This window comes from Anser anser (genome assembly GCF_964211835.1).
Source record: "Anser anser genome assembly, chromosome: 5".
NCBI lineage: Eukaryota > Metazoa > Chordata > Aves > Anseriformes > Anatidae > Anser > Anser anser.
The window spans coordinates 39043042-39067344 of record NC_139725.1 but is presented as its reverse complement, the minus strand read 5'-3'; the positions used below and the strand labels follow the sequence as shown (position 1 = coordinate 39067344).

Below are 24303 nucleotides of genomic sequence, written 5' to 3'. Positions count from 1 at the left end.
GTGAACTTCAAGAGCAGATCAATGCTATTTGTAATACAAAGTTCGGAATTTCAAAGTGTAACATAGACCTTTCAGATGCTGGTGACCAAAACAACTAAGCAACAGTGACTTTCAGGCTAAATTGCATTAGAAAATATTTTCTATGTACAACAAAAGTAGAAAAATAAAAAAGGCTCTTTTTTTTTTTCAATTGAGAATGCACTGAAGAGACCATGGGCTTTCCTCAGCAGCAGTACTAAGGCCGTGCTCAGGAGAAGGGTAAAAGACACTAACCAACCACAGAGAAGACTTGGGGATTATTTTGATGCTAAGCTGAGGACGTACTGTGACGTGCCAACAGCTCGGTTTGTTCAGCTTCCTTCCCTACAACTTGACTGGATTTTGAAGCACTTGGCCGAGCAGAAGGCAGCACCCAGAGAAGTTTTTCTGTGTGACCACGTAAGCCTATAGCTGTTTGTTAATCCCCAATAAATTCACCATTGTTCATAAGCTCCAGCTTCCGTTTTTGCGTATTAAGCACTCGGAGGCGATCAGAGACACTCGGGCTGCTGCCCTTAGCAATATGATTAGGACTTACCCTTCCCCCTCCCCAAGAGGGCACAAGCGAAGGGGAGGACCAGCAAGGACTAAAGCAGATCGCACTCTAAATCTTCTATAGGATAAATGTGACACGAGCTTGAAGGGTAGAGATCTAGAACAGAAGCAACTGTTACTGTTGCCTAATTTAACACACTTGCACTTGGAGGTTAAGGTGTCGGTAATATGCAGTTAAAAAACAGAGGGTGTTTCTCATACTGAATGCTAAGAAAGCCCAGCTGATAACGTGAGGCATACAAGGAGGGTTCTTGTGAGCAAGCACACATGAAGCTGTAATCACAAAGCAGCATGTTACCAGAGCAGTACAAAACAATAAAGATCAAGGTACTTCGTTAGTGACAATACTCATCCAGGAGAGAGTGACAAGCCCAAGGAGCAGACCAATGCAATTTGCTCTCCAGAGGAACAGCAAGAAACGGCCACAGACTGAGAGGTTACTGGGAGCAACCTGTTTTCCTGCGATCCCTGCAGGTTTTTCTGCAGCCCTTCCCTTCCCACACAAGGGCCGGGAACAGCTGAAGTTTTCGCTGAAGAAAGGCTGAGCGAGCAACATGACCCAAGCTTCAGCCAGGATAGAGTAATGCCCTCAGTTTTTCTCCACAAACAACAGAAGGATGTTTGCATTTAGACACACGTGCTACCAGCAGCACTAATTTGGGCAGGGTAAGAAAAGGTCTGTCAGGCTTCCCTCCCCTCTCCCCTTCAAAATATCAAGGCTTTGCTTTCCTGCTATGTCCCTCCGCAAAAAATCCCCACAAATACATCTCAGATTTAAAGGAGAAAACCTCAAGCACTGCACTTGCTTTGGTGAGGCAAGAAACATACCAGGAAATAGCTGAGAACAAGCGCGTAATGTACAAGTGACTCAGGATCCATTCCCATTACAATGGGGAAAACAGGCAAGCCTTTTTCCACACGTGGATGGATCCACCCACTCTGGGTAAAAAAAAAAACGGCATGAATGCCAATTTTTTCACAGCAGCTTCAAGAAGCCCACAGTATTTCTCATAAGGAAACATATTTTATTGACAGTTTGGCTCAAGTCAGTTTTGATTCTTTTCTGCTTTACAATGTAATTGACACAGAGTAAGTAGACCGCGTAACTGAGACGGTTTGAGTCATCCAAACGTCTTGCACAAGTACTGCGTTCAACTCCTCTGTAATTGCAGTGGACCTTTGACACTTCAGCTTTTACTTTTACAAAGTAAATGAAACAGACCACCTGTGCCATGTGGTAGTTACCAAAAATAGCAAAACAAGCTCGTCGTTTACACGAATATTTTCACTAAGACCACGTAAAAATAGCGTAGGCCAGAGGGCCGCGACACAAGCGCTGCGGTGTACAGCATGCCGAGCCTCTCACACATCTCAAATGCTGCATTTCTGCTGCTCTGCGGGCCGGAGGACAGCCCTGCCATCAACATCTACCCCGCTGACACCGAGCACTCACCCCATTAAACTGGGGGAACGCACTTCCAGTAAAGCCTAGCTGGTATTGCTGCCTCAAGAGCCGGTCACATCTCGTTTGAAGGTAATTAACGAGTGCCGTACTTTCACTGGTGTTCAGCTGCAGGCAAGAGGCAACACACACCATCTTCCTAACACGCCAGGCCTAGCAACTGTGACAAAATAGGTTTTTACCTCCTATTGCAGGCACATCACATAACCTAGGCCATAAAGACCACTTTCGGGCACAGGATCAAACTACCGTAAAGAAAGAACGAAGGGCAGTGAGCTCCGCCGAAATGCTACTTTTGCTGAAGCATAAACTTGCTGCTCATGCAATTTTGGAGCGAAATTATTCACAGTTCACCCAAGCACAGGTCACCAGCAACCAAGTTTATCCTCCCTTATACACTGATAGTGCATTGGGTCACTCTCAGCAGCTGCACCACCCTCTCCCGTACTGAGGTTTTCAGTCCTAAAACCGGCAGCAAAGTGCTTTCTACCTCCTGTCTCTAAGCAATTAGCACCATTAATCCCAGGCCATCCGAGCCCCCCTGGCGTGGCTCTGATTTGGCTTTAATCTCTGCTGAGGTCTCTTCTTCCTCCCCACAGAAAGCCACTTAAACCTTGGCAAGCCTCTAGGCTGAAAACAACCTTATGCTGCGGCAATCGCTGAACCGGTAGGAAGCGGGGAGACCCGCGACGCCTGGCCTTCCTACTCCCCCCGAAAAAGGGATGAAAAGTCACTCTTTCAGCCAGCAACCACTCGAGAGACGAGGTGAGGTCTCCTCCACACCTCTTCCTCCCCTCAAGCTCCGCGGGGCTACCCCGGAGAAGCCGCCCTGCCCCTGCTCCGGCGGCGCCTTCTCACGCTCCCTCCCCGCGCCCCGGCAGGACGCAGCCCCGGCTGCCACCCCCACCGCACGCAGCCCGCCCGGCAGCCGCTCCGCTCCCCGCCCCGCCGTGCCTCCTGGCAGCCTCCTCGGGGGGCGTCCAGAGGGGGCGCGCGGCGAGGCTGTCCCCAGAGGGGGAGCCCAAAAGGGGGGTGCCCCCAAAGGGGTTCCCAAAGGGGGTGCCCCCCCCCAAAAGCGGTCCCAAGTGGGGGGTGCCCCAAAAAGTGGGTTTCCCCAAAGGGGGTGCCCAAAATGGGGTGCCCAAAAGGGGGCCGTCCCCAAAGGGGGTGCCCCCCCCCCAAAAAAAAGAGGGGTGTACCCCAAAAAGGAGGGGGATCCCCCCCGCGCCTCGCCCTCGCCCCACTCACCCCATGAGCCAGTCCATGGCTGGGTCCCGCCGCCCCGAGAGGCTCCCCTGGGCCGCCGCCTCCCTCTCACCGCCGGCTCATGGGGTCCCCGCGGGGCCTGGCCGCGGCTCGGGGCCGCCCTCGGCGCTGGCTCCCGGCCGCGCTCCGGCTCCGTCCCGCGGCGCCCGCGTCCCCTCCGCGCCGCCACTCGCGCACCGGGGCGGCCGGAAGTAAACACACGGCGCTGGCACCGCCCCGCCGCCAACCCGGAAGCGCCCCCTCCTCCATTTTTGCCTCCAGCCCGGCCCCCCGGGGGCACGCTGGGAAATGTAGTCCCGGTCCCCCCCCCCCAAGCCATTTGCAAAATGGGAAGGATGTCCTCCTCTGGACAGATCTGCTGGCGGTGTCCACACGCTTTGGACACCTGTTACCAAAAAACTGTGTTATGGGTGGTTGATAGTTACATCCTAGGACTCTCTGCAAGCTCATTCGTGCTTGAGATCACCAGGTTTCTGAGGGAAGCACCATCTTTTGGAGGCTGCTTGAGGATCAACAATACTGTGACACTGTATTTTGGAATGAACTCCCCAGTGAAATTTGCTGGGAATCGCTTTTCACAGCACATACGTGTTTTATTTTGCCACTCTCCTATAATACAACTTCACACTGAGAATTATTTGGGTATCCAGTAATGTAATATAAAAGAAAACGGAAGACCAGAACTTAAAAATACGTGTTGTATGTGTTCAGGTTGAATATTTTTCTTTAACACCTACACTTTTTAATCCTTTATACTTTTAGCTACCCTTGCACATACAGAATGTACCAGAGAGCAGGAAAGAGGTCTCACACTAGCAAAGCCCCACACACTTTATGGAGTTTTTGGGACAAAGATTTTTTACAATGTTTAAAACACCAGATCAAACCATCTGCAGAAAATAATTATCCTTTATGCAGACACTTGATCCAGTCATTATCTGCAAACATTAGAGAACAGATGTCCCTCATTTGAATTATGTTTTCTTGTTGCCCTTTGTTAGGAGCACTTTTGGCAGGGCATTTAAGGATGAGCTCTATCCAATTTTACTGTGGGGTGCATTGTACCCAGGGTAGGGTGTTCAGTCATATGACACACATCTTAAAGCAGAGATGACTTCTAATACAATGAGTTTGTCATGTCACATTAGCTGTTTTCCTCCTGATTGTATCAAGAAAAACATACAGCAACTGGCACTGGGAGAATTACTGGTGCAAAAGCAACTCAGGAAACTGACAGCTATTTTATTAATATTTTGTAACGTACTTTGCAGTGTCACAAGGCATTTATGTATATCTCTCTTAAAATGATTATTTTATAATTTCAGTTGTCAAGTTGATACTGCAGACAATATAGCTACTGCTTTTTGCCTTCTCCCCTCAGCCATTGGAAACCTTAGAAATCCCTCTAGCAGAGCCACTATTTCACATTCTTCCCTGCTGAGACATCTCTCCATCAGCATCTCTGAAGAGCAGAGGATGTGTCAATCCAATAGCAGTCTCCAGTGGTTGTCCTGTAATTCTCCTTCTGTTTCTAAACCCTCCGAAAAATGCATTGCAGCCTTTATTTGTTTGACAATAGCAAGCCTACCAGGCTGTAGGGCTCTTTTGTGCCAGACCCTATGCATGTCTTAGCAAAAGGTTGGTCCTTTTCAGGGCAACAGGCTTGCAAGAGTCTGCATGTCTTGAATATAAGATGCTTTACAAGAGACAATGCTTGACATACAGATGTGGTAGGAAGGGAAGTTACAGGATAGCATGGATGTAGGGCTATCCCGGTCTACCAGAGAGCTCTTTTAGGTCCCATAACCCCTGAAGAGAGGTCCTGCAGTCCCCAACCTGGCTCTGGGTGTCTGAGAGCTGCCTTGGAATAGTCACTCTGAACGTTTCCTTCCTTATTGTTCCCTCACGCAGTTCTCATGACCAGATTTGTACAAAACAGTACATCTGATAGTAGTGCAGACAAAGTCTGTCGTATATAGCCGATATTCATATTGTCTTTCCAGTTGGCTTCTTTGCCCAGCCAGTAATAAAGCAGTGCTGCAAGGGACAAATGGCTATGAGGAAGTAATCAAGGCACCAGGCTCTCTGCAACTGTCTTTACTGCCTCGGATTTTATTGACATTGCCTCCTGCAGCAGGAACAGCGCAAGGCACAGGTGGGCAAACATCGACTTAGGCTGCAGAGCACTAAGGAGTGGAAGTGAACTTTGTTCCCTTGCTGGCATATTGCATCAGAAACACCTGTCCCTCCTCCACATCCCACTATTTGGTGTGGGGCCAAGGGGCCTCAGAGCTGATACCTTGACAAGAGTAACAGAGCAAAGAAGCCAAATGGTTTCAGGAGCTTTGCACGGTCCCTTTTCTCTCCCTAAGTGTGGCTGTGGTTATGGTTAAGGAGCAGGAGAAAGCATTGATGTATCAGTTTTTCTCTTCTTGATTTGAGGCAACATCATTCCCAGGGAGCTCAGCTTATTCTGGGCAGCTGAGAAGCCTCGGCAAGCAGAGGAATGTGAATTGATTTGCCTGGCTGAAGGGTTTCTAGTGCACAGGGATACTGTGCAGAAGAGAATCAGAGAAGGTGATGGCTGCCCTGACACAGAGGGAGCAAAGCATCCTTCAGCAGGCTGGAAATCTGCTGCTCAGATCCAGACCTTCAGCTACAGAAGGAACTACGCATTCAGTGAAAGATGTGACAGACCGATGGACTTGGGATCAAAATGGTGTGTTTGTGAAGTTCTAAATGCAGCACTGGCTCTTTAAGTCAAAAACATCCACATATTCCTTCCCTGGAACAAAATGTCTTTGTCCCTGTGCATGAAACATGTTATGGTTCAAATTCCTGCAGAGCCACTAGAAAAAGCAAAGTGCATGAGTCTGACAGCGTGGGCCTGCCTGCAATGTGATCGTTAATCATGCTGGATATTAATAACAGCATCTCTTCTTGGTTGGAACATTTGATTTTTTCATAAATAAACACCGTGAGTGGTTATAAATATTGATTGCTGCCAATAATAGTAAGACATTTTAGATATTGTCTTGCAACTAGGCTATCAACCATGCTGAGGACCAGACTGAAAAAAAAAAAAAGGTATATTGAACCCAACTAGCTAGGAAACACAGCTTGTGTTTAGATGCCTAAGAGAGGGCTGAAGCTCTGGGGAGGCGTGCTGAAAATCTGTGCTTGGGTGTCTGTATTTCCAGAGATGCTGACGAGAGTAAATCTCCAGATAAAAATGTTCTCAATCTCCCAGTCACAGGAGAAAAGAAATATTGGATGTTTCCTCTTTTACTGAACAACTTATGAGTGGATGTTAAAGCACGAGACTAGTGGTGACTGAGCTTTATTTCCCCCCACACACACTAATTGAGTATTATTGAGCAATACCTTCCTCATGACTCAGTTTCCACATCTGGAAAATAAAAGAAATACTTCCCTCTACATCAAAAGTCTTGCGAGAAATGATGGTAAATGCTCTGAAACCTTCATTGCTTAGGAGTGCTCAAAATTAAGTAGGTATCACTGTTCTTCCTACTGAGGGATAATGGCCATTTGTGAGAAAACAAAATTATGTTGAAGTGAATGGTAGCTAAAAGTTTGAATTACAGCTATGAAGCTTGGTAAATCCCGACGCCCACCATGAGGCTGCTCTGGACCACGGTGTGGGGAGAGCTCTGTAAGCCTGATGAACACAGGTTTCCTCTTGGCCCTGTGCTGGTGCTACCACGGCGTTGTGGGCAAACCATGCCACGCTCTCATTTAGCCCGACCAGCATCAATCAAATTGAATATTCACTCAGAAAGGAGCAGCAGGATTGGCACATCAGATCCCATACATCTTGCTGTAGGTGATGTTGCTTTTCCTCACTGATAAGCTCTTCCCTAAGTGTATCCTAACCACCTGCCTGTCTCAGAGCAGAGAAAGGGGCAGGAGGAGGGGAACAGGGGATCCGTTTTCATACTGGGAGGAGAATATCCACTTGTGGGCTGCCTGCAAGGACAAGGTGGTGCACAGAAGTGGAAGGCAGGGATCACCCGTCTCCACTGGTTGTGCAGGAAGATGGAGACGCTGCCAAAAATCGCATTACTTTCCTAATGCTGCATCTCTCTCCCACATGGCAAAATTCCCCCTAGGCCTCTACCTCAAAAAAACCAACCAATCAACCAACCAAAAAACCATGAACACAACAAAACAAACCCAGCAGGCAGCAGAGGAATGGGCTGAAGAATTTATTTAAGTCAGTTATTTGGATGCTTTTAAGCAAGCATCCTTAGCTATTATTTGCAGAGGCACAGGACAACTTTCTGGCTCCTCGAAGGAGCACGGTGTGAGGGCTGGTGCTGTGTCCCCCCCATCTGCACCTGCTTCTTCTGCAGGGTAAGGTTTATCCCTGCAGAAGCCCCAGATTTGCAAGCTGTGGGGACAGCAAAGCTCCTGTGCCGGAACCTGGCCTTCGTTCCTGGTGGTCTGAGAGTCAGGATGGGGGCTCAGCATCCTGCCAGTGCCATCCAGCCCGGTGCAGGATTGGTGCCCGCGGTACAAATGAGGCCTCCCATGCCCGCATGGAAAGATTCCCAGCCCCCAGTGATTACAAAGGGTGCCTGGCAGAACAGGAGTCTGTTTGTCTGCCTTGCTCTGCACAAACAGTTGCTTCTGTAAATACGTCTCACATGAGCAATTAGCCCCGACAGTGACGAGGTCCCATCTCTGCCGAGCGGTTCAGGGAAGCTGCTCTTTTGCTGGTACTGAAGACGAGCTCAAACAGCCAACTGTCCCCAGCCTGCCACCCTCCTGGGGAGACCATAGGTCTGCAAAATGTTCCCTTTCTGCTCCAGAGCTCGGTGCCTCAGTGTGACATGTGTGATGTGACCGTTCTCAAAGCAGCCCCCAGGTGATGATAAGGCAGCGCCGAGCATGGGGCTGCTCAGGGAAGGGGCACACATGGCTCTTCAGCTCCTCTGACACCCTGGGGGCAGGGAGAAGTTATTTTAAGGCCACAGGAAAGATTATGCTGTGAAATTGAAGCTGTCTCCCACCGTGCTTGGAAAGCACCCAGCCCGGCTCAGCAGCCACGCGTATCACTGACTAAATGCAATTGTAATGATTTCTCCTTGCCCTCCTCCCCAGCCTTCCTCATCTTGCTGGCATTTTTCTCCTCTCTCATCTTGCGCAATTAAAACCCAAAGCCAACCCAGGAAAAGCAGTAATCAGTTATTATCTGTGCGTATTTGCAATGCCAGGTAAAGACCTCAGCTGGACGGCAGTGCCAGGCTCTGGCCGTTGCAAACCACAGCCTGCCTCAAAGAGAATTATTAATTCAAAACCCTGGGACATGCTGGCCCCATGTCTGGAGGGGAGATGTCAGACGTGATGAGAGCATTGTGAGCAGCGTGCCCTGATGCACAACCATCCTCTCCTTGTACTGTACGCCATGCTAAAAACAAAAAGGGAAGAAGCAGGGGGAGGTGGCCGGGAGCTCACCCCAAACAGGAGCTCTCTAGGACTGTCTGAGCACATCCCGCATCCCACATTGCTGAGAAAGGGAGCTTTTGCTAACGCTGCTACTCTTTCATTTCTGCCCGGCTTGATCTCAGTTCCTCTTTTCTAAATCTTTCCAGTAGCAAACACCTGTTTTGGGGAAACTGAGGCCGAAATGCTCCTAGACTGCTATCACTTGCTCCTATACTGGTATTACTGGAGTCCAGCTGCAAGAGTACACGCTGTCTTGCAAGACTGGTGCAAAACCCACTAAAAACAGTGACACGGGTGCTTGCTAACATCATTGGCAACAACAGAAAAGCCACATTTGCTTTACTATGCTAGAAAAATCTCTTCACTTGGTCTTTTTTGGAAGTGGGCGAGATGGAGCAAGAAGACAGCGTGGTCCCTGGTGCAAACCTGCGCTCCTCAGGGCTTGGCTTCCACAGAAGACTCAATGGCACCATCTGATGGCCATCAGAACAGCAGGAGCCCTTCCTGCAGCCGCGGGAGGAAGATTTCTGCCAGGGTCGCTCTCAAGCAATAACACGGTTTCTAGCTGGGGCAGATGGGGCAGTGGGCCTGGCAGAGGGAAGTTCAGGATTTGGGAGGGGTGAGGAGGGTTTGGTGTTTGGAAGGTGGCTGTGTGAGGCCCTCTTCATGCGGGTGGTTTTGTCCTGGGCCAAGACCGGCAGGGATTCATTTGGTAAGTCACATTTCATTGATTTTTCTATGTATAGGAAGTGTTGATTTCTCCAGCAAATGCAGTAGATGAAGGTCAGGTTTATTTCATGTCTAGTTTGTAGCATCAGCAATGGAAGGTGACCTGTCCTCTTCCTCCTTGGACTCAGAGCTGTGAGGGCAATAAGTGCCAGGAGTCAGCTAAATTCTGGCCCCCGCATGCAATTATGTGCTAATGTGCATGAAATGCAGGCGGGTAGGATGACGGCAAGACCTCTTTGTCCAGGGCAAGTTCCTCAGATGTAATGGGATCCAGTGGTGCCATGAGAGAATTGCCACCTAGAGCAGATGCCACGGGTCATTGCCTTAGGGCTGTCATTCGTACATGTGAGATCAGCTGAAATAAGTCCTTGGAGTTTATCTTCGCAGGGGTACAGAAATCCACCTGTTGGTCCTTCTGGAAGATCAAGCATCTGCTCCTGCATCCCATCTGCAAACCAGAGCCGTGGGAGCAATTTTTAAAGGAAAAACTCTGGTTTTGAACATGGAGATTTCCTCTGTCCACTCCGCAGGCTGTTGTCTACAAGTCCACCCCAAAAATGAGAGACTTCCCCATGCGAGCCCAAACCTGCCTCCAGGGAGAAACCACAGCTATGATTCAAGGAGCAGTGTGAAGGTGACTGGTGCCAGGTACGAGGTTTTCTCCCTCGTGGACAGTCACCCCTTCCCGGGAGGTTTTCTCCCTTGTGGGCAGTTGCCCCTTGCCATGATGCAAGCATCACAGCTCTCCTGCTCAGGGCACTGTGGGCTTCTTTGGCCGCCTGCTTCTTATTGTGGTTGTTGTCAAAGTCTGCTTCCTGGGTGGAGCTGATGGATGCAAGGGAGGGCTTGATCTCGGTCTGCTTCTGGCAGCTGGCAGAGCACTAATGTTTGCAAGGCTCATTAGTCATTTATGAAGCATACCCAGGCACCTGAAAGTCTTCCTGGGGATGCGGGGGGAGTGAGGTAGCCCATTTGGTAAGGGGCCAGGCTGCAAACTGTTTGTGTCATACCAAGGCAAGGAGCCCTGGTTCCTGGCTGTAGCTCTACCAGCCTCTTTTGACCACCTTGTTGTTCCTCATGGTGCCACCTGGCTGCTTGTGCAAGGTGGACCTGAACAGATGGGAGAAACAGCCTTTGGGGTGCAGAGTGGGGTTATTTACTCTGGCACAGTGCTGGCAGCATTCACAAAACTCCTGTGTGCAAGGCAAAAGTCCCCGCAAACAGGGCAAGGCTGGGCCCCTGTCTGTCCTCCAAGGGAGAGTGCCCAGGTAGGACGAGAAGTAGCAGCATCCCCTGCCCTGCTGCCTCCCCCTCACCTCAGAAGCGTTTCCCTTCAGAGGCAGTAGAACGCTGCTGAGTTGACCATTACCATAAGCGAGTGCTGCCTGGCAGATGAGCTGGCTTATCTGTGAGCGCCGCCAGGTGAGTTTGCACAGGGACGCTGCTGCCACCTGCTTCCCGGCTGGCACAAGTCATGCCAGCACCTCTGTGAGCTTGGGAGAGGGAGGACAGAGAAGAGGCCTTGGGCACATCGCCTTCACAAAGTCCGTGCCGTGGATGAGCAGAGACCACACGGGGCTGGGTCCCGTGCAGGGCACCAGGGGTCCTCCACCCGTAATCCCCTGGGAAGGGGGAGATTGCACCTTCCTTCGAGTTTGTGAAATGCCCACTGTGGCTTTTCCCAGCACACGGACAGCCAAAGCACAGAGGCCAGGCTTAGCCCCCATCCTTCTCACCGCAGTCCTGGCCCCCAGCTCCAAGCTCCCCCTGGAAGCGTGTTCCTGGAGGCCACAAAGGAGAGGCAGAGCAGGGAGAGGCAAAGAGCTTTCCTGAAACTGCAGCCCTGGGGGGTCATGCAGGGATCGATACTGCGCTTCCGAGAGCCTCCAGACTCCCGGATCAGCGATAATAGAGGAGTGAGCTCATTGCTAAGAGCTTTGGTGGGTGCAAGAGCCAAGGGCAGGCAGTCCGGGCGGGAGGAAGACTTGATGCTGTCTCTGCATCTGTCAGCAGGTCTGCCTGGCGCAGCCCTGGGCTGTGGCAAGGCGGAGTGCAGGGCCAGGAGGATCCTTTTTCATCGCTTCTCAGCACATGGAGCAATCTTCTAGTGAGGAGGGGGATCAAGGCTTGGTCTTTGGCCAGGTGCTGTCAGACACGCAGCTGAGCGGCTGTCAGGGGTGGAGCAGGTGAAAGCACAGAGGTTACGCGAGCCAGATGACTCCTTACAGTTCCCTGGGTTATCTTGCTGGCTGCCTCCCTTTCAATCCACTTTGATATAAAATCATAAAATCAGTTAGGTTGGAAAAGACCTTCAAGATCACCAAGTCCAACCATCAGCCTGACCTGATGAGTTCCAGGACTAAACCATGCCCCTTAGGGCCACATTCATGCCTCTTAAATAACTCTGTCTCTTAAATAGCTCTTAAAACACCCCATTAAATAACCAGAAGGAGGAGATTTCCCATGCCATAAGAGGTTATTCTGCTACCTAAGAGATCTCAGTGCTGATTCCTGGCTGCCTGGCTTTGGAGGGGTGCAAGGCACTGGGGGAAGCAGCTTTTCCCTCCCCTCACAGCACCCAGGGCTGAACCCACTGTTCCCCAGGGTCACACCGCAGCAAGAGGCAGTGCTTTGACTTTGTGATGTACATGAAGCTGAAGCCAAGCCTTGAAGTCAGGTCTGTGGGTGCTGAGAGCTGCAGCATTATGGGTCACACCATAAATGATGGGCTGAGCCAGGGAGGACTGCTGAGCTCCTGGTGCTTGGATCTGGAAGGCAACGGGGACCCTCCACCCCATGGGGACAATGAAGGGGACAGGCTGGGACGCATGCACAGTGAGACACTGAGCAGCGCTCCTGGAGGATCCGAAATGAGGGTGAACTTCCTTTCCCATCACCTGGTGTTGCACGGACAAAATTTTGGTGGTTTAACGAACCCTGAGAGCTGCCAGGAGCTGCCACTAGAGGCTGCTCGCAGGCTGGTCCCTGCCGGGGCTGCGGGGCTCTGCAGGGTGAGGACACAGCTCCTGGCACGGCTGGGACCCCGCTCGGGGCCCAGCTTTGAGGCAGGTGCTGGGGAAAGCTGTCCCGGAGGGCTCTGGGGTCCTGCTTCCCTCTGTCCCATGTCCCCAGCTGCTGGGCTTGGTGCTGCAGAGCTGGGGACACCGGGGCACAAGTCCCCAGCTCTCCCGTGCAGGGCTTTGCGGGGTGGCTAGCTCATTTTGGATGGATGGATGGATGGATGGGTGGGTGGGTGGGTGGGTGGATGGGTGGATGGATGGATGGATGGGTGGATGGATGGATGGATGGATAGATGGAGAAGCTCTTCACATTAGCAGCACAGGATCAGGCTCTTAGCATCTGTGTAGAGGGCAGAGCGGTGAGGAGAGGTACCCCGTCCTAAATCCAGCCAGACTGCTTGCACAGGCCCACCTGGCAGAGGGATGCTGGGGACCACAAACTCCACCCAACAGAGCTGCACGGAGCCATAGGACTGTAGCTGGGGCAGATCTTAGCACTTCTCTCTCACCTGTGGATTAAAGCAGCCTCTTTCTTCACCACCCTGTGCCACCACCTCCCTGCCATCAGCACACGGGGGCCACAAAGTCCTCACCCGGTCCGGTTCACCCCTTTATTGCCTGGCCTGTGGTGCACCTTCCTGTGCTGCTGCCTGTTCCCGTGCGGGTGGGTCTGTTTGCATGAGATGGGTGTGCACGAGTGTGCATGCCGGTGCCTGTTTTCTCAGTGAGGTAATCCTCCAAAGCGGAGTGACCCGGGGAGATAATGTCAGCCTATTACGCATGCCAAGGAGCCAGTGGGTGCAGTAGGTCCTGCCCCGACGGTGGAACGGGGGAAGAGCGATGCCGTGAAGCAATAGGGTAGGGAGAGGGCTAGAGCCTGGAGGAGAGAAAAAAAAAAGTGGAGACCGTGGGGGTGAAACAGCGGCAGGAGAAGAAAATGATGGCCATCACGTCACGGCAGGCGCACACCAGCCGGGCAGTATGCAGCTCTGTTCCCAGCACAGCTGGCTGTGACTCAGAGAGCGCCTCGGGGGAGCAAACCAGATGGGGAAGATGGTGTCTTTTTCGGTTCTGGTCACTGGAGCCACTTTTTGAAGCGGAGGAGGCCTGTTGTAATTTGCCAAGGTGTTCTGCAGACACAACAGCATCCCCTGGACAGTGAGGCGGAGAGGAGGGAGGGCTGCAATTAACGGGGGCTGTGGCAGGATGGGAACATCCAAGGGTCTGGCTGGATTTGGGCACGGCCAGCTCCATGCCAGCATTCAGCATGGATGCCCCAAAATGCGATTTTTGGGAGGCATTTTCTCTTGCCCACGCAGCTTCCCCCTGGCAGGCCACTGAGCAGGAGCAACACTGTGGGGCCATCAGCGTGGGAACATGATAAATGGGGGTTGCAGCATTTGGGATCGGGGCAAACATATTTAGCGGTAAATCCATGGCAGGGTAATGACCTCTCTTTGCAGAAGACAGCTTGATTAAAAAGAAATAAATAAAGCATCTTTAAAGGAGAGGCGAGCGAGAGACACAAACCCCATCCTTGGGGCGATGCAGACGGATGAGTAATGGGGCCCTTTGAGTAAGTGCCTGCCTGGCCAGCTCTGAGTCACTGAGCAAACAGCACCAGCCTGGAGCCAGCAGCAGGGCTATTCTTAGCCACTCGCCTGTCAGGAGCTGCTGCTGAGGGAGAAGAGGCAGGTTAGGGGGTGTTAGTGGAAGGAGGAGGGGTGAAACCATTTGCTTTCCAGCTAAAAAGCACCCAGGGCCAGCCCGCTTGCTTGTTTACGGCAACCCAGCCTGGAGATGGCAAATGCAGGGATGAGGATGCTGCCACGCTCCGATGGAGTTTCTCAAGGGAAATAAAACACCTGGGGCTCTGATAGCTCCTCGGTCACACACATTGCCCAGAGGGACCTGCAGGTTGGCAGGGCACGGCTGAAGGGGGAGAATAATGCCTGGTGGGTGCCCATCCCGCCTCCCACCCCACTGCAGGTCGGGTCTCGGGGCCGGTGGGCAGCATGGATGAGCGGTGCCCCCCCTGCTCCCCAGAGCATCCCCCTGCCACCCGCCCAGCTCCCTGGTCCCAGGCTAAGCCTCCCCAAAGCGACCTTCTCAGGGCACTCTGCCATCCCCGCTGCAGCCAGAGTTGCATCAGCGGTGGAGACGTGGTGGAGGGCGCAACCCGCTGCCAGGTGCCACCGAGACCCAGGCTCGGCTGTGCTTGGGCTCCTGCTAAATAAAGGCCATCCAGTCATACTGGCTCGAGCTGCTGGCTCAGCCCAGAAGCCTGGAAAACTAAATGACATCATCTGGGTACCGCTGACAGACGGTATTTCCACTCAGACACCGAGCGCAGGGCTCTCAGCCAAAGAGAAGAGCGTGGCTGGGGAGCAAAATGAAGGCGTTGAAAAACATCTCCAGTTTTGGGGTACCCCCTGTTACTGCAGAGCCACTAGCTCTGCCTGCCAGGCAGGCTCTAGCCTGCCACTAGCGTCCCCTCCTTTCTCCCATGCCACCTGTGTCCATAAAATGGCCCCTCCAAATGGCAGGGACATCCCTCGTGCTGGGGTGCCTTCTGCTTGGTTTGTGGTGGGAAGCAGCTTGCACCCCTCTCCCGGTCAGGCTGGTGTTCCCCAGGATGCTGGCCCAAGCTGCCTGGCTCTGCAGTCCACCTCAGTGCTGTCCCCAAGCTTGTCTTGCCTCCTCTCCCCGTTTCTGCCCGCAAGTCACCCTCGTAGGGTGATGCCCATCACTTGGGTGCCTACCTCCACTCTTACCTGGGGCTCCCCAACCGAACCCAAGCCCTCTGCACCCAGCAGGGACCCCGGCAGCGTCTCAGCTCTGCCAGGGTTAAAACCAGGCAGCGTGGTGCATCGTGAATGTTATCTGCATCTGCTGCCGCTGAGAGCAGGGTGTCTCACCGCCTCGTGCCGTGGCACTGTGGAAGAGAGGAAGGCAAGCAGCCATACGAAGCATCCCCCTGGCATCCCACAGGAGAGGACCTGCAAGGGGACCAGGACCCTTTGACAGGACGGGATTAGGGGCCGGGACTTCCCCCAGGCACACTGCCTTCTTGTGTGGCCTCTGGCAAATAGCCTGCCGTCTTTGCTCCAGGTTTCCTATTTGCAAAAACTGGGCTGAGTGTGATCCTCCTCTGATTTGCAGAGCAATCTGGGACTGGTAGAGCCGATCCTCATCTGCAGGGGTACATGGGAAAGGAAAAATCAAGCCCAACAACAATAATTACTTTTCTCCTTCCCATGGGTGTTGTAAGGATTAGCTCATGTTTAGCAAAACTCGCTCTAAGTGCTAAGCATTATTAATGTCTTGGATTGCTGCAGGAGCAAATGTGGCTTTCCAGGGAGTGACGTTTTTTTTCCCCTTTGCTGGCATGGGGCTGCAAGGGAATCATCACAGCCCAAGGTAAGTGTCATCCTTCTGCTGCTGGGGCAGTGTCTGCAGCGCAAAAGCAGTCCTCACATCTGCGGTCCTGAGTCCTCCCAGGAGATGAAAACGCCTTGTGGTTCAGCCCCAGCAAACACCCCGCTAACCCCAGCACTATGGGAAGGGCCAGGGGGTCCGCTGCACCCTCTGCTGCCACACTGGGGACATCCCAGCCGCAGGGACCTTTGGGGACAGCACTGGCTTTGGGTGACCCCTTCTCCCCATGCTGACTTAGCCATGCCCCCGCAGTGGGTGGCCGCAGCCCCGGGTGGGACGCAGCGAAGGTAGAGGCAGCGCTGGCTGGCGAGCTTTCAAAGAGGCCACAAGCTAAATAAATAGACGGCAGCCCTATTTCAGTGGCTGCTATATTTAGTGCAAGGAACATTTATTTATAGGCTTGGCAGCCATTCCGAGTCAATAAAAGCCCGAGAGCTGGAAAAAGGACGTTCCTGGGTTTCTCGTTGCAGTAATGGTTTGTGCCGTGCAAACCGCAAGGAGGGGCAGGGGGAGGAAAGTGCTCAGCGGCTGCAGCGGGGTGAGGGGAGTGGGTTCGTAGGAGGCAAGGGGATCTAGCTGGGGTGCAGCCTCGGCATCTGCTGGGGGCTGAGTATCCCCTCTGTGCTCCATAATAATAATCGTGTGGCTCAATGAGTGCCACAGCTTTCTGGAGCCAGCACTGCGGGGAGCCTGCTCACGGCTTCGCCTCCCTCCAATGTAAACTCCTGGCAGGGGACGCGAGGAAACGCTCTTGCGAGTCTCTGCTGAAACGGTGCCGCCAGCATGGTGGGAGCCACGGACCATTATACACCCTCAGCCTGGTTGTTCGCCTGTCTGTGGGTCCACAAACGCCCCAATTAGTTTTTATCCCCCTGATCGCTCAGCTGTGACGCTTATTTCTGCTTCGAATTAATCCAGCTCCAGCCATGGGGCCCTATAAATACGTGTGGGTCTGGCTGTGTGTCCAGCTCTCCACCGGGTCTGGTGGATGCAGCCAAAAATCTCTCACCCTCCCCAAAACAGGACCCTCCAACCCCATCCCAAAAAGCCCCCCCATAAACCAAGGCCAACACCAGCTGTTAAAACACCTATTTGGGTATTTATTACAACACGCTGTTCCAAAATACAAAAAGAAAGGAAAAGAAAGAGAGGGTAGAAAAGTCCTGCTGCTAGCAGCTGCTGGAAATAAATAAAGAGGGAGCAGGGGCTGGGTGTCTCTCTGGGTCCGAGGGGGAAGAACGGAGCCACCTTTGGTCACACCAACAGTGGCGGAGGGAACGTGGTGTGGCTGGTGGCCAGAGCATCTCTTCCCTGCTCAGGACCCCCGCAGTGGATGCAGACCCCGTCCCCATGCTGTGCTCTCTGGGGAAGGGCCCGATCCTGTGGGGATGCTGGCGGGAGCTAAGCCGCAGGGGCACCTTCCCGCTCCCTCCCCGTCCACCCCGAGCGTGGGTGAGGTAGGAACGGTGACACCGGAGCGGGACCCCAGGGGTTCCCCATGGGATCCGGAGAGTGGGGCGAGACCTGAGCTCTGGCATGGTCTTGGAGCAGCCCCAGGGATGAGTCCAGCACGGGGTGATGGGAAGGAGCCCAGCCCATGACGAGGCGAAGTCGCGACGGAGGCAGCAGACGGTGTCTGGGCTCCTGGGGAAGGGCAGCATTAAGCCCCTGGGACTAGGCTGACCCTCCCGGGGCGCATGGTGCAGGGCGTGTTTCACACCGTGGTGCAGACGGGGTTCCTCTTCCCTTCCCCTCATGTCTCCTCCTGGCACAATGTTCCCCTTCCAGTCACCCCAAAATCTCTAAGCTGTGTAAGGATGGGGATAAAAAAACAAGGACTGGGCTCTGCCTGCTTGCGGCACCCTGGTTTATCAGTCCCAGGTGGAGGGAGGCCACTTGAGACAGAAAGACCCAGGGCACCTTGTTGGGACAGAGCACCAGGGCTGAGCGGGGCCTTAGCAAACCCTCTGACCCACACCCCGCACCCCTCCGGGTGAAGCTGCAGCCTTGAGGTGCAGCCAGAGAAGAAGGCGAGAGGACCACGAGCTGGAGGGAGCTGCCTCGGTGAGCTGGATGCTCCTCGAAGCTAACACTTGAACCATTTCACCAGGTAACTCCCCATCCTTGGTGCCGGCGGGTTCCTGCCCCTTGCAGACAGGCAGCAGAGTGGGGGAGAGGAGCCGCGGGAGGGAAGGGAAGAGTTAAGAGAATGGGTCTGCCCTGGGTTTGGGTGTCTGTATACCCTTGGGACGCATCCTGCTCCAAACCCTCCGACGAGGGTCTGTCGGGGCAGCGTTTGCCTCCTCTGGCTCGGGAGCAGAGAGAAGGTGTGATGGGGCCTTGCGTTTATTCACAACAGAGAAACAAGGAGCAACATACAAAGAGTAAGAAGCAAAAAAGTACAGAATCATAACCGTAATAATCATAATAATAATCATAAATACTCAAATCTATCATTCATAGATTGCAATGACAACACTGATAGCTTATTATCATTAGTATTAAGAGTGGTAGGGGGAACAGGACAGCGGGAGGGGGTTCTGTGGGGCACAGTCTCCTAAGGGGCAGACGTAACGGGGATGAAGGTCCTAAGAAAAAAAGAGAAGGGCTGGGAAGGCAGCAGGGGCTGGGGACACTGCTGCCGAGGCTAGGGACGAGCCTGCTCCAACCCAAGCCTCTGGCTCGGTGTTGCCGACCTGGTCTCTGCCCTCCTTCCATCTGTGCTCAGCCTTCAAGCTGCGGGTGGGAAGGGTCCTGCCATGGGGCTCAGCCCCGGGGGCAGGCTGGGGCTGGAGGGAAGGGAGCCATGTCCCTCCTAGCCTAAAGGAAAGCTGAGGGTTGGTCCGGAGGGACCTTTCCTCTCCTCTGCCCTCACTCCTGCCACCGCAAGAGCATCCACCCTCATCGGATCGGGGTGGAGCGCCCGTAAAAAGGCTTGGCCACAAGATGATGGGGCGGGCGACCAGCCCGCACGTCCATCCTCACAGTAACTCTCTGGTTCATGGACAAAGTGGTCCACCAGGCAGAGCCTGATTTAAAAAAACATTGAAGTTAATTGCAAGCCCCTTGGTGACCCTCATGGCTTTGGGTCAGCACTGGCACTAGACGATCAGGCAGAGCTGCCCCTTCAAGGGGTGTTTTCTGGATGCAGCCTTAAAATATTGCACATGAGAGGGCTTCTGGCGCACACACCCAGCATCAAGGGGAAGAATGAATATGAAATACGTCAAAGGAAGGCTGCAGAGGTGGGTGGTGAATGTCTCCTGGCAGCTATGATCTATCTATGAGTCTTAAAAGGTTTCTCTGTGCTCTGGTTTCCGAGGAGAGAGCAGCCCACAGTGCCTAAAGCCTCAAACGCAGCTGAGGAGCATCCAGGGGTACGGCAGGGTGGAGATGACAAAACGTGAATCACATATCTGCTTCTTTGCAGACATTCAGTGTCTCATCTACAGCACTCTCCCCTTCCTCCTTGACTTAGTCCAGCTGCTTTTTTGCTCCTGTAGCACACCATGTCTGCTAACGGGATGAGTTGCTGCTGCCTCCTGTCATCCTCCCACCTGGCCGTGCCAACCTGTCCTCCTTTTCCTATTAAATCACTTGAGAAGTCCCTTACTCCTCCCTTCACCGGCCAAAGCTCCACCTAACGGATTCCTGCCAACAATTTGTCTGACCTGAGCTGGTACTGACCCTCAAGGACCACAGGATGGGCAGGAACTGGGCGATGCAGAGCAGCGAGCAACAGCCCCGCTGTGCTTGGGAAGAGGTGCCACCACCCAGGGCAGCAGGAGGTGATGGGCAGAGAATGACTTCATGTACCTTTTGTGGCCAGGAGGGAGAAATTTTTTAAGTTCCAATGAGAACACAGCACAAATGACGGGCAGAAAGGGTAGATTGTAAATGAGGTTGATGAGGTTGTCATCAGGATGAGGTTGGCAGAGCAGGCAACAACTAGCAGGGTGTGAGGGGTTGAAAACTGAGCAGGCGAAGGCTGAAAAGCCCTGGCACTACCTTTCCAGCATCGTCATTCTCTCAAGCCATCAGGTTAACTTGTGGCCACACGGCCGGGAGGAGGAACGCTCTTTCTACTTACTCCAAGGTTCAGGTCAGCAAGACTGAGCTGGTTTGAGGCGTTTGCTGGAGGCAATGATGGATGGTGGTGTGCTCTCAAGGGAGCTCGGGGGACCAGGAGGGAGCACATAGGGGCTCCCCAGCACAGCCCCATTGAAAAAGCAGGAAAAATAAAGCCAAGCCGAGGACAGCAAGGAGCCTCCAGGGAGGCTCACCTCAGCTGTGGACATGCACACAGAGGCAGAGGAGGTCGGGGAGCAGACAGCTGGAGCGAGCTGCCCCTCTGCACGTCATCGCAGCCCCGTGCGCCTCTGGGCTGTGTTCACTTTTAAACCTGAGATTGCTTGTTTTTGTCATGTGTAGCTTGATCTAGAGAGAGAAATGAACAACGAGAGGAGGAACCAGGGGAAGGGAGAAAAAAACTGTGTGGATGCAGAAAAGAAAAATTGCTCAAAGGATGACACAGGACACGGACACGCACAAACGGAGACCCCTGAGGTATTAGCTTTGCAAACTAGCGCGAGACAAGGGAGAAAGCAAAGACAGCCACAGGGAGAGATGTGCTTTGCAGCAGAGGCAGCTCAGTGCCTACAGCTCCAGAAAGCAGCTTCTCAGCAAGCCTGAAGTCGGGCTTTGGAGGGGCAAGGGCTTGGCTCCCCACGGGTATGGGCAGCTGGGAAGGGGGGAAGCACCCGCAAACACATTCCCCGAGAAAAACTCAGCCCAGGAGTTTCAGGGCTGGGGACAGCAGGCAAAACACCCCCACCATGAAATCCCAACCATCAGTGACCTCCCCTCCTGATGCTGCGGTGGCATTGGATGCCTTCCCCTTCCCCGTGCATCCCCAGGGATGCCCAGTACCCTTCCCTCCATTTCGGGTGACTCCCTCCTCTTCCTCTCCTGCCAGGAAGGGCAGCCCAGGGGAGGGAAGGGGGTGGCAGCTGGGATGGGGACGATGGCTGGGATGGGGACGATGGTCAGGATGGGAACGATGTCTGGGATGGGAACGATGGCCGGGATGGGGATGGGGAGAAGCAAACAGGGACTAAGGAGAGGGGAAGAAGCAGCAGCAGCTTCCAGAAAGGGACATTTTCTGGCTCAGTTTGTGTTGCAAGAAGATTTTACGGCTTGCTTGTTCACTTGTTCATTTCTAGAAAAAGTGCTCAGAAGAGTTTTCTGTCCCCTTTTCGCTGCACCCAGAGGGAATGGGGGAAAATCTTTGTCGTCGACATGAGCTATAGAAGGAGCCACAGGCCTCAGATATTGCTTAGAAACTCGTATTTCAGATTTAAATACCATACACAGTAAAAATAGAGCTGAAAGTACCGCCCCACATTGTCTGCAAATCATTGCCAGAATGAAACAGCTTCAATAAATTAAAAACAAAACAAAAAAATTGAAATATTATTTACGTCTCAATAAAAATCGCAGTAAAACCATTTACCTTTTTTTTTCTTTGTGTGTGTGTGTGTGTTTTCTTTATATTATATATAATATATATTTATATATGTATAGGGCTGCTCTAGTGCAGCATCTTTAGGATACTCAGCCAGAGAAACACGGGGGCGCATGCTTAGTGCACCGGGGTGCAGGGAGGGGGTGGCTGGGGTGCCCCTTCCCCACCTCGACGGAGCGGTGCTGTGCCCTGTCCCCATAGGACCACGTCCCCCCCCCAAGTCAGGAGCAGGCTCTGCTCACCCTCCAGACCCCAAATTGTAATTCCTGCCCCTTCCCTCTTGAATTTTACACCCCAAATTTGAGCACGGGGCTCTGAGGGCTGCTCTCCTGTCACCGCTCCATGTGCAAAAGCCCAGGGTGATGTCCCCAGGGGCTGGGGCAGGGGAGAGGGACCAGGATGGGCATGGGGGGGACACTAAGCATTCACCATGATGTTTCCTGACTGTGGATTCATTCCTCTTTGCTTTCGTTTTGGCATGTGCGCTCCCGAAAATGCACACACGGGTATAAATACTCCCCACCCGCCCTCCCCACATCTCTCCCCATCTTAAATATCCCCCCCCCCGTTGCTCTCCAAGCACCCGTGATGGGTGTCAGGACACCTCGATGATCTCCATGCTGCCCGAAAAGCTTGACTGTTTGCCTATTTTGCCCAGCTCTTCCCGGGACCTGCCCTCGGACATGGTCTCCTCGAACTCCATCTGGCAGCTCCTCCTCTTGAACTGCTTCTCAGCACCGGCCTCCTCGTGCCAGCTGTGCCTCCCGTCCCGCGCCTCTGCCCGCTGCTTGTCCCTCAGTCTGATCTCGCAGCCCCCCGGCACCCCGTTGCACCCGAACGGGGGATATGGGCTGGCGCCGGTGAACAACGTCCCACCGCTGGTGCTACCGCCGCCACCACCGCCGCCACCACCGGCTGAGTCCGTGCCAAAGTACCAGCCTCCCTCGGAGGACGGGGTGCCGGGGGACTCCAGGTGGACGCCCCCCCAGGAGCCGTTGGAGGATGGCGGTGGGCCAGGAAGGCTGAGCCTCGGCGGCTGCTGGAGGCTGTCCTCTGTCCCAGGGCTCTTGCGGGCCGTGCCGACGTTGAGGCTGAGCCCATGGGCCGGCGAGCCCGCCGTGTGCCGGTGTTTGCGCCGCTGCCTCACCTTGGCCTCCAGCAGGAGGTCGGGCCCGCTGGGCCGGTCGGGGCTGTCGGGCACCGGGGAGAACTGGCCGTTTGGCCCCGAGGGGCTGTCCAGCTTGCAGAGCTTGGGGGCCTCCCCGGTGCTGGGAGGGCCCGGGGGGTCCTGCCGCAGGCCAGGGGAGTAGGCGGATTTGATGTCCAGGGAGAAGGAGCGTTTCAGGCGGTTGGTGTCCTGGATGCGCTCCGAGGAGAGGTGCAAGCCGTTGAGTCCCTGCTGCAGCGCCGTGGGCGACAAGATCTTGGGAGGCCCACCTTGCCTCTCGGGGTCACTGGGTGGGGGTGCGGAGGTTGTGCTTCTTGGTGCCTCCTCGACCTTCTCTGAGGTAGACGGTGCGGGGTGCCTGCCGCCCTCGGACACCTCGGCTGGGTCCTGCAGAGTCTCTCCCTCTCCCCGGTCACCCTGGGCTTTCAGGGCCTTGAGGAGCTTCAGGCTCCTCTCGTACTCCAGGAGCTGGCCCAGGAAGTTAAAGTTGGGTGAGATCGATGGGCGGCGGTCCTTAACGAACCTGCCAAGAGGTGCAGACAACCCTGGTTGGTGTTTGGTCCTTCAGTGGGTCACCCCTACCCTCTCGGTCTCTTTGGGGCATCATCCAGGACCTTCTACCAGACCCCCCGAAGAAAGGACTTTTGGGGAACCTTTAGCCCTTGGGCCTCGGGATGATCTAGCGTAAAGCTGGCACCGCTCAGACTCTGGGGGTTTTACTCCTCCCCACCTCATTTTACTGCTCCCAACTTTCCCCCATGCATGCACTATGTGAAGGGAAGGTTTGGTTTGGTTTCACCAAGACACAGCCAAGGCAAGACAAAACATCAGGGAGCTCCCACCCTCTTCTTCTGGGCTGAGATGGCTTTCCTTCCCTGGGCTGAAGCACACCAGCACAACCCCTCCCCGTCCTCCAGGGAACGCTCACCTGTAAGCATCGTCTGACGACATACCCATGGTCTTCATGATGTAGGCGATGGCAATGGTGGCTGACCGGGAGATCCCTGCCAAGCAGTGCACAATCACCTGGCAGCTCGACACCTTGGCCTTGTCTGGAGCAAGGCAGAGGAAACAGAGAGAAAAGTGTTGATGGGGTGAGCAAAATGGCTCTAGCCTCTCTTCCCAGCTCTCAACCCCCCGTGTGTGAAAGGACAAGGGTTGCTGGGAATAAGACCGTGGAGGAGGCCGGAAGAAAAGCCCAGGTTTTGAGGGCCAACTGAAGGGTCTGTAAGCATTATAATGAAAGCTCACCAATGAATTCAATGGATTTGTCCAGCCAGGGAAGCAGCTTCTCACAGTAGTTGTCATTGACAGGAATGCGCATGAAGTGACTATCACAGATGAAGTCTGGCTTGGGACAGGAGTTGCTGGCATTGAGGACATAGCTTATCCCGTTCTGCGTCATCAGGTCCTGGTGAGAAAGAGGGGATTGAACAATTGGCTGAGTTCAGCTGCCACAGAGTGCTGCATATCTGTCTCTCCACACACTCCCTGCTGTTACCCATCCCAATATTTTTTCCCCTGTGTCTCCTGCTGCTTCTTGGCCTACCTGAAGCAGCATCAGCCCGTTGATGCTACCTGGCTGATGCTCAGCACAGACTGGATAAGAAGGATGTGCCCATTTAGATGACAC

At 53.7% G+C, this 24303-nt stretch overlaps 2 protein-coding genes across 5 annotated transcripts in view; both read right to left on the bottom strand.

The window, feature by feature from the left end:
- Positions 1–3644, bottom strand: part of MOB2 (MOB kinase activator 2) — a 112635-nt gene extending 108991 nt beyond the window's left edge. Inside the window, exon 1 of one of the 2 annotated variants that reach the window (XM_083838570.1) lies at positions 3305–3644. In XM_083838570.1, the coding sequence (XP_083694696.1) occupies positions 3305–3641 (337 nt within the window). In that variant the 5' untranslated portion in view covers positions 3642–3644. The remainder of the gene's footprint in view (positions 1–3304) is intronic. The other variant, XM_083838577.1, reaches the window with a different exon arrangement.
- Positions 3645–21309: 17665 nt separating this feature from the next.
- DUSP8 (dual specificity phosphatase 8) overlaps positions 21310–24303 on the bottom strand; it is a 36209-nt gene continuing 33215 nt past the window's right edge. For all 3 annotated transcript variants that reach the window (XM_083837976.1, XM_083837977.1, XM_083837978.1), the window contains 3 exons: positions 23922–24081; positions 23599–23722; positions 21310–23193 (listed from right to left, as the gene is read on the bottom strand). In XM_083837976.1, the coding sequence (XP_083694102.1) occupies positions 22098–23193; positions 23599–23722; positions 23922–24081 (1380 nt within the window). In that variant the 3' untranslated portion in view covers positions 21310–22097. The remainder of the gene's footprint in view (positions 23194–23598; positions 23723–23921; positions 24082–24303) is intronic.